We start from the raw sequence: 10,446 nt of genomic DNA, 5'->3' as shown, positions 1-10,446 counted from the left end.
TTGTTCCATGCTGTTATATTATCAATCTTGGATGTTTTGTAATCATTTTATAGTCATTTTATATCATTTTTGGTACTAACCTATTGACATAGTGCTAAGTGCCAATTGCTGTTTTTGCATGTTTTTTACATCGCATGAAATCAATACCAAACAGAGTCCAAATACAATGAAATTTTACAGAGATTTTTTATGGACCAGAAGACACCCAATGGGCCAAGGCAGCGCCTGGGGGGTGCTCCGAGGGGAGCACAACCCACCAGGGCACGCCAAGAGGCCGAGGCGCGCCCTGGTGGGTTGTGACCACCTCGGGTGCCCCCCGGACTGCCTCTTTGCTCTATAAATACCCCAATATTCCAGAAACCCTAGGGGAGTCGACGAAAATCAATTCCAGCCACCGCAGAGTCCGGAACAGCCAGATCCAGTCTAGACACCATCACAGATGGGGTTCATCACCTTCATTGGTGCCTCACTGATGATGCGTGAGTAGTTCTTTGTAGACCTTCGGGTCCTTAGTTAGTAGCTAGATGGCTTCCTCTCTCTCTCTCTCGCTGAATTCTCAATACAATGGTCTCTTGGAGATCCATATGATGTAACTCTTTTTGCGATGTGTTTGTTGGGATCGGATGAACTTTGAGTTTATGATCAGATCTATCTTTTTATATCCATGAAAGTATTTGAGTTTCTTTGATCTCTTTTATGCATGATTGCTTATAGCCTCGTATTTCTTCTTCGATATTTGGGTTTCGTTTAGTTAACTTGATCTATTTATCTTGAAATGGGAAGAGGTGCTTTATAGTGGGTTCGATCTTACGGTGCTTGATCCCAGTGACAGAAGGGGAACCGGCACGTATGTATCGTTGCTACTAACGATAAAACGATGGGGTCTATCTCTACATAGATAGATCTTGTCTACATCATGTCATCGTTCTTATTGCATTACTCCGTTTCTCGATGAACTTAATACACTAGATGCATGCTGGATAGCGATCGATGTGTGGAGTAATAGTAGTAGATGCAGGCAGGAGTCGGTCTACTAATCTTGGACGTGATACCTATGTAATGATCATTGCCTGGATATCGTCATGATTACTTGAAGTTCTATCAATTGCCCAACAGTAATTTGTTTACCCACCGTTTGCTATTTTTCTTGAGAGAAGCCACTAGTGAAACCTACGGCCCCTGGGTCTCTTTCTCATATTATTTGCCTTGGCGATCTACTTTTCCTTTGCTTTTATTTTCAGATCTATTAAACTAGAAATACAAAAATATCTTGCTGCACTTTATTTTATTTGGCGTTTGATCTATCAATATTTACAACTTTCTCCCGTCCACGTGCCAATTTCTGGCGCCATTACCCGAAAGGGATTGACAACCCCCTTTACACGTCGGGTTGGGAGTATTTGTTATTTGTGTGCAGGGGTTGTTTACATTGTGTTGCTTGGTTCTCCTACTGGTTTGACAACCTTAGTTTCATATATGAGGGAAATACCTACCGCCGTTGTGCTGCATCATCCCTTCCTCTTTGGGGAAATACCGACGTAGCTTCAAGCGACATGAGTGGACACACCAGTTTACCCAGGTTTGGGCCATCTGCGGTGTAAGACCCTACCCCTGCTTGTGGTTGGATTGCCTCGTGAGGGAGGATGAGTATAAGGGTACAAGGGGGGAAATGAGCAGTCTTCTGGAGGGATCCCTTTCTACGGTGGCACCCTACCCCTACTTATACTAGCCTTGGTTCTCTTCCCCCGAAATCACTTGGCTGGAAGGGTTGCCACAACGGCCAGTCTGAAGGGGGACAAGAGTACAAAATCCTGACTAAAGGTGGTCTTCGCCTGCAAAGGCCTTGTGCCGTGACGCGTCGGTGGGCTCGGTGATGACCTCCGTCTTGGTGAGCCCTTCATCATGGCCTTCTTGCACCAAACGGGTAACCTTTGGAGATTGCTTTGGGAATTGCATGCTGCCCTTGCTTCCTTAGCACCAAAGAGGAAAATCTCCCTGTGCCCGCCTGCTGGCGCTCCTCTGGCTTCGCTCGTCGCTACATGCATCACCCACGTGACGACGCAGGGCCTCGTGACTCCACTGAGCAGCTCCTTGACTCGCACGCCTCCACGAGGGGCCTCGGGAAGCAGCCTCGTGAGACTCCTGGAGACACTTGCTGACGTACGCCTCGCGAGGGTCTTGCTTGTGAATCTCTACCATTGGGCCAGCCTTGAGCCTCCTGGAGGGCGTTGCGCACTGGGCCGCGGGCAGACAGGCCTGGGTGCCCCCAGTCCCACGGGCCCGACGGGCTCTTCATGTTGGCTGCACCCGTCTTGGCTTTGGGTCTTATCGGGATCGAAGCCTTGGCCTTGACCCTCGGGGTGGAAGGCTTGGCCACAACCCTCATAGATGACGTTCTCCATGAAAGCGTTGAAGTCGGGGTCGTCTTGCGCCGGCGTTGGGTAGAGCATTCCGTCAAATAGGTTGCGGGCGTCTGGAAGGTTGGTCATAGGAATCGCCCACGGTTGCTTGCTTTGCATCCCGGTGGCCGACTAGTCGACAATACCCGACCCACACGTGATGTTGAGGTTGATGACGATCGCGGGGGCGGGGCCGCGGGGGTGGCCGGCGCGATCAGGCTGCCGTCCGGCGACGTGGAGAAGCAGGTCGCACCATGCTTGTGCGCCGGGACGACGCCCGTTTGCGGTGTTGTGGAGGGTGAATAGCCGACGAGCATGTGCTCGCCTCGGCCATTGCGGAGGTCGAAGGAATGGCCGACACGGGTCGGCTAAACCCTAGCACGAGGAGGGCATGCGTCGTCGCTGCTTGCTTGGTCTTAGTGACGAGGGCCTCGTTGTCCTGAACAGTGGCCATGTGTTGCGCAACGGCGGCCTCGAGGGCATACTGGGCGACAACTTTCCCCTCCACCATAGCGGCCCTCCGGGCTCTCCTCTTGGCCGATTCTTGGTTGAGTCGGTCGAGCTCCGTCGGCGAGATCTCTGCCTTCGGCTTCTTCTTCTTTGTGGCAGGACAGGCAGAAGTGGCGGCTGGGACGATGACGACGGGTTGCTGCGGGGCGCTGACCATGGAGCTGGAATGGGCGGGATGGTTTTTGGGAAAGAAGAGGAAAATGAGAACGTTGTGTCTCTGATAGGCGGGCCATGGGAAGACAAGGTCCTGCATCCCGCCCATCCGCGTCCTCCCTGTTTTGACACAGACACGGATCAATTTTAAGCCAAAAATGGGTCGCTGATGGATAGGAAACGGACGTCCGTCTATTTGCGGGCGCGCGTTGGGTCCAAAGGGACACGACCGGACGAAGGAAATGGGGTCGGGAGTTGGCCTCACACCCACGCTCCATCGGGGGGAGAAGTTCACCGGCAGAGATTGCCAGGTCCGCACCAGCTGCCGCACGCCGCTCGCTCATAGGACCAACGCGGCATTCCTTCTACCTGACAAAGTTACATCCATGCCCTTGGTACTTGACTCTGGCTGCACCGAGTCCACGGACGGCGGCATAAGAGGAAGAGGTAATATCACAGGTGGTGCTTAAACTTGCCACCGATGTTCATTTTAGTGCCTGAAGTTGAAAAATACACCAAACTGGTTTTAAAACTTGGCACGAGCGTGCAAATACGGTGCTAATCCTATTAGTAGACGTTTTTATACTGACGTGGCACCGTAGTTCGCTTAGCATGCACAGACAACCTCGCCCTAGCAAACTGGAACTACTCGCCCATACGTTTTCTCGTGCATGTTAATGAAAACAGATCCTTTTTTTAGAATAATGAAAACATTTCCTATTTTGTTAGATAAAGAAACACGTTAGTGGGTTTTAATGGCCTGCTGCAGTGCAGCCCAGTTTGCGCATGTTAGTTTGATTTAGAAATTTGTAAAAAAAATTGTTAATTATAATCACAGTAATAAAAATACATTTCAAATATTTGTGCTTCAAATTTTTTATAAATACATATAAATTAAATAACTAAAATGTTCATGTAATTAAAAAATAGTCAGCTATTTACATGTGATTTATAGTTAAAGCTTTTAGTAAATAAATTTTCTAAATTGTTTAGTATATGAAAAATAATTATAAAAAAGTTAATTTTTTGAGTAAATTCTAAAAGATTATGCATGCTTGGATTATGCTTAAAAGGAAAAAAATGATAAGTAGAAACATTTTTTATTAATATTCACATGTGTATAACTTTCTTTTTTTGCGAGAAACATGTGTATAACTTTCATCGTGTCATATATTCATATTTTTTTATAATTAAACTATAGTCTGGAGTGAATATTTTTTATAAACTAAAATTTTAAATTTTGCATATTTATGAACATTTTACATTATTGAAAATTTGTTAAACAATATGAATCGTAAAAATGTACATGTAACTATTAAAAGGTTTATGTAGTTAAAATAATATTTATGAATTGTAGTATAGAAAATATTTATATAATTCTAAATTTTAAAGCCATTTTTATAATCAAAAATACCATTTTATTTATAGGATACATTTAAAACAAATATGTGAATATTTTTATTACTGTGATTATAATTTACAAACTTTTTTACAAAATTCTAAATGAAACTAACATGCACAAACTGGGCTGCACTGCTGAGCCGATTAAAACCCACATACGTGTCTCTTTATCTAAAAAAAAAAGAAATGTTTTCATTATTCTAAGAAAAAGGATCTGTTTTCATTAACAGGTTGTCTGTGCATGCTAAGCGAACTACGGTGCCATGTCAGCATAAAAACGTCTACTAATAGGATTAGCACCGTATTTGCACGCTCGTGCCAAATTTTAAAACCAATTTAATGTATTTTTCAGTTTTAAACACTAAAGTGAACATCGGTGGCAAGTTTAAACACCAGCTGTGATATTACCTCTGACAGGAACGTCCGATGCTCCTAGCGATTTGTACTTCCCGGTGGCCGCACCCGTACGCCAGGTCCACCAGGACACCCTCTTCCACCTCGCGTCCACACTTGTGCTCCCGACGGAGATTCTCTACAGCTCCCTGGACTCTCCTCACCAGCCACACACCACTTTGACCGTCCATCGAGCCTCGCGATTTGTTCAGGCTGCGCGAACTCGGTGCACCGGGACCACGCGGGGGAGCGCGGCACCACCCACGCAGCCTGCCCCCATTTTCTCCTCACACGTATCCCACCAACTCGATCCCCCGAGCTCAAACATACACACACACAGCGCAACGCCTCCCAGCTCTACTCCACGTGCTGCCGCCGCCTCCGGCGTAGACCTCCCGTTGGCCGCCATGGACCCACGCTTCCAGCTGCCAACTCCGGTGCCGTCCCCCGGCGGCACTGGTGTGCGAGGGCACCACCGGCGGGCCCATTCGGAGACGTTTCTGCGCTTCCCCGACATCGACCTCTTCCTCGACCCCGATGGAGACTTCTCCTTCTCCGACCTCGACTTCCCATCCCTCTCCGACGACTCCCCGGCGGTCTCCGACCCGACCCCGCCTCCTCCCCCGCCGATGGCGGCCAGCTCGTCCCAGACACCGGCTCCCCGTCCACCGGGCGGGACCCACAACAGGAGCCTCTCCCTTGACGCCGCCTTCTTCGAGGGCCTCGCCTTGCAGGGGGGAGGAGGCGGGGGTGGTGGTGGCCATAAGAGGAGCGGGTCCATGGATGGGGTGAACTCGCCGTTCGAAGGCGAGTCGGCGCTGTCGGGCGGGCTGGACTATGCCAAGAAAGCCATGCCGGCCGAGAGGATCGCCGAGCTAGCTCTCCTTGACCCCAAACGCGCAAAGAGGTGAGGAAATAAATCTTCAGCTGTTCTTTCTCGATCCGGAAGGTGGTGTCATCTCATCTACTGATGTAGTAAGTTGTCATGTGAACCATGTATATATGTTTTTGACCTGCTGACGGTCCCTCATTGAGGAGGTCCCCCTAGTGAACTATCGTTAGGTCATCCGAACGAATGCTGCAACCTGAATGTGTTTCCTAAAAAAATCACTCCCAGCGAAAGAGGATTGCCGGTAAAACATACTCCCTCTGTAAATTAATATAAGAGCGTTTAGATCACTACTTTAGTATTCTAAACGCTCTTATATTAGTTTACGGAGGGAGTATATATTTGCCATGCTATTGTATAAAGATTTGCCATGTTGTAAAGAAAAAAATTGCAATGCTAACAGAAAGATTAATTTGCCATGCTGCAGCAGAGTAATTGCCATGCGGTTTTAGGGATTTGCCATTATGCAACGAAAATTCCCAACTTAGTTCAAGATTTGCCATGCTGGCAGACGAATATTGCCATGCTACATCAAACGGAAATGGTGAAAATTCCCATGCTCTAAAAAAAAGAATTTGCCATCCTGAGCGAACCGTTTAGTGCCGTCAGGCTGTAGTTCGCTCAGAGGGGTGCGTGGGAGCGAAAAGTGATTGCCACGTGTCTTGCTTTGAGATTCGTACACAGGAATTGAACGTGTCACAGCGCGTTCATTAAAAAAAGAAACCTCTGAGCTGACGTCAGATCGTTAAGATTATACTCCCTCTGTTCCTAAATACTATAAGTCTTTGTAGAGATTTCACTATAGACTACATACAGAGCAAAATGAGTGAATGTACACTCTAAAATGCATCTATATACATCCGTATGTAGTTTATAGTGGAATCTCTACAAAGACTTAGATTGATGGAGTATTTAGGAACTGAGGGAGTATATTTTTGTTAATGGAACCATGTATGTTAATGTTTGTAGTAATTTCTGCTACTGAAAGTGTGCTATCAGTTCTGAGATCCTGGATATCTGGATGATAGTTGCAAGGTCTAGGGTTTGTCTCCTAGTTGTGTTTGGGTTGTACGAATTTTTGTCAGTTTTGAGATCTCAGATATCTGGATGGTAGTTGCAAGGTTTAGGGTTTGTCTCCTAGTTGTGTTTGGGTTGTACTAATTTAGGATAAGTGTATGTCTGTGTAGGATTTTGGCAAACCGGCAGTCGGCGGCGAGGTCAAAGGAGAGGAAGATCAAGTATACCGGTGAGCTAGAGAGGAAGGTCCAGACACTGCAGACCGAGGCCACTACGCTATCAGCACAGCTTACACTTCTCCAGGTATGGGATTATTTTATGAAGGGGTGTGAGATGAGTTTTCTTTTATGTAATCCACTATGTTCATTGGTCAATTGTGATGTTTGACATGTAGCATGACCCTAATAGAGTAACCTATACGAAAACCAAAGTTTGACTCATAATTTGTTCTGTTCTGTGTTGAAGCAGATAGCTGATTGTATGTTTGCTGTATATACTTTATAGCATGTTGTTGCATTCAATCCTTTACATTGAATTTGAAGATGCTTAGTTGGGTCATCTGCAACTGAAGTTGTTGATAGCTTGAGGCTTGAAACGAACTAATTTATGTTGATATGTAACTGTGTTTTGTTTTGGGAGTAGTGTGGAAATGACACACATAGTACTGTTCAGCTTTTGAATTGTGTGACAGTGCGAAGAATTTACATTTCGTATTAAATTTTTGTCATGGACTAGCTTTATCATCAGCATTTACATTTTGCTAGAATTGTGATATATTACATTGAGAACAGTTTACTGTAGGTATATAAGTCAGTAGGACAGAACACATATATGAACTGGATTGCCCTTCACATTAGTCCATGCTGCGTGTATACATTGTTCATTTTAAACAGAGAAGAGCCAAAGTTTTGTTGATGAAATGGACAAGCATTATGGTAATTAGAGTAAGTAGTAAAGCATGAAAAGTTACGACAAATAGGTCTAGCGATGTGTCTGAGAGAGAGAGAGACCTCATTCCGGATCGGATCCTTTTTTGCGTGGCCACACATCCATCTCAACATGCACATTTCCGCTACACCTAACTGTTGAACATGTTGTCTTTTACTCGGCCAACACTCAGCGCCATACAACATTGCTGGTAGAATCGCAATCCTATAGAACCTACTCCCTCCGCCCCATAATATAAGACGTTTTGGTAAGCTAACATAGTTTGCAAAAATGTCTTACATTATGGGACGGAGGGAGTACCTTTTAGCTTTTGTGGCACTCTCTTGTCACAGAGAACGCCAGAAGCTCCACTTTATCCATTCGGCTTTGATTTGATGGGTCACATCTTCATCGATATCACCATCCTTCTTCAACATTGATACCAAATATCGAAAGGTGTCCTTCTGAAGTACCACCTGCCCATCAAGGCTAGCCTCCTTTCTCCTTGTGCCTAGCAGTACCAGAACGACGCCTCATGTACTTAGTTTTAGTTCTACTAAGCCTATAACCTTTCGATTTCAAATTTTGTCTCCAAAGCTCTAACTTTCTATTAACCCCCGTACGACTATCATTTACTAGCACCACATTATCTGCAAAGAGCACCATGGGATATCTCCTTGTATATCCCTTGTGACCTCATGCATCACCAAAGCAAAAAGATAAGGGCTCAAAGCTGACCCTTGGTACAGTTCATTTTAATCGGAAAGTCATCAGTCTCGTCATCACTTGTCACAACATTATCGTACATGTCCTTGATGAGGGTAATGTACTTTGTTGGGACTTGTGTTTCTCCAAGGCCCACCACATGACATTCCATAGTAATTAGTACAACTTTGAACACCCCCCTTGTTCTTGAAGATTGGTACTAATATACTCCGCCTCCATTCTTCTGGCATCTTGTTCGCCCGAAAAATGAGGTTGAAAAATTTAGTTAGCCACACTATCGCTATCACTATGTCTCCGAGGCCTCTCCACACCTCAATGGGGATACAACCAGGGCTCGTCGCCTTGCCTCCTTTCATCCTTTTTAAAGCGTTCTTGACCTTAGACTCCTGGATTCGTCGCACAAAACACCTGAGCGTATCATCAAAGGAGTCATCCAGCTCAATGGTAGAGCTCTCATTCTCTCCATTGAACAAAGGGCCACGGACATGCCAAAAAATAGCAACCATCAAACAAAGGCCAAAGTTTTGAGCACTACCAAACATTTGGCGGTGTTCCTTTGGGTACAAACCAAACACAACCCTTATGTTTCTGGTTACATACTATTCACGTGCCTTTGGGGCTTTGCATAAGCATCTACCTTTATTGATAAGACCTCTGTTAACTATTACCTCGGAAGTAAAGATGATTATAGTATATGCTTGCTGAGTCAGTGTTAATAAATTTAGACAAGTTTCCCTGTATGTAGAGTTTGCAGTTTTGCATGGATGTTGAATTTTTTTGGACCATGCTAGCACAAACCCCCCTTTCTGTATGCCGCTGAGAATATTCGTTGGTAATTGCTAGTAGAGTTTTAATCCTCTTGCTTTTTCGTGTGGATATGATCTTTAATATCGGTGATGTAACCTTTTTTCATATATAGCTTATTCTCGTATATAATCTATTGCTATTACTTGAAACACAGAGGGATACTTCTGGTTTAACTACTGAGAATAGAGAACTCAAACTTCGGTTGCAGTCCATGGAGGAGCAAGCTAAACTACGGGATGGTATGTTCTGATCTTCCGCTAGAACTTCTTCAGTTCTTCCGGTAGCCATTATTTAAATTCTCTGAAGTTTGCCTGCTACTGGTCTCTGAATCTGTTGACATGTTGGCTGGTCAGTTAGTAAAGCAAAATTCAGTATTTGTGTTTTTCTAGCTCAAGGATGAACATAATAAAATGCTCCATTCCATACCAAATGCAGCTCTAAACGACGCCCTGCGAGAAGAAGTCCAGCGACTTAAGATAGCTGCAGGGCAAGCTCCAAACATGAATGGGAGTCAATTCAACGGCGGATTCCAGCAGATTCCATCCTATTTCTCTCAGCAACATCAGCGGCAGCAGCAGCAGCAGCAACAGCAACAGATGGCTTACATAGGTGGGCACCAAGCTCAGCGTCACCATCCAAACCATCATCAGAGCCCATCGAATGGTGGCCAGTCGCTGAGTGGTCTGTCCCTAGACGATTCCATGGATTTCATTTGAGGAGGAAAACTAGGGCCCTCCTATTAAATCATACACCAACTGCAACTCAGCATTGTACAGATAGCTAATGTACTATCTATGCATATGAATCATTGGTAGGGTAGCTAGCCGTTCTTTGTATTTCTATCATTAATCAGAAAGCATGCTCTTGTATGACATAATCTCCTCTTTCACTTCTTTGTCTGTTTCTGGAGAACAATTGATGATACTGGTAACTCTTACTTACAGAAATGTGCTTTTCAGGTCATAACTGTTACGAGATACACTTGTTATGTCGTGGAGTTAGATTTTTTTTCTTCGAAAAGGGGGTTCGCCCCAGCCTCTGCATCAAAACGATGCATACGGTCAATATTATTAAAAAGCTAAAGGTTTAACATAAGTCTCGAACAAAGAAGAAAAAAAGGCTCACGAAGAGCTAAACAATAGTAGAAAAGCCACAACAGGCTGGCATAAAAAGGTAGGGACACTAAATGCCTATCCTATTATATGACTATCATCCAAATCGGTT

The 10,446-nt window shown here is 45.1% G+C and overlaps 1 protein-coding gene across 1 annotated transcript; it reads left to right on the top strand.

Moving 5' to 3' along the window:
• The first annotated feature begins 5,151 nt into the window (after positions 1 to 5,151).
• On the top strand, positions 5,152 to 10,159 carry LOC125508329 (transcription factor VIP1-like). Its single transcript, XM_048673013.1, has 4 exons — positions 5,152 to 5,763; positions 6,933 to 7,065; positions 9,377 to 9,461; positions 9,658 to 10,159. Exons 1-4 carry the CDS (start codon positions 5,264 to 5,266, stop codon positions 9,936 to 9,938), a joined length of 999 nt encoding a protein of 332 aa, XP_048528970.1. The 5' UTR covers positions 5,152 to 5,263; the 3' UTR covers positions 9,939 to 10,159.
• Positions 10,160 to 10,446: the final 287 nt, after the last annotated feature.

The sequence above is a fragment of the Triticum urartu genome, chromosome 5, assembly GCF_003073215.2.
Source record: "Triticum urartu cultivar G1812 chromosome 5, Tu2.1, whole genome shotgun sequence".
Taxonomy (NCBI): Eukaryota; Viridiplantae; Streptophyta; class Magnoliopsida; order Poales; family Poaceae; genus Triticum; species Triticum urartu.
The sequence above is the reverse complement of the archived record's forward strand: the minus strand, read 5'-3'. Positions and strand labels throughout refer to the sequence as shown.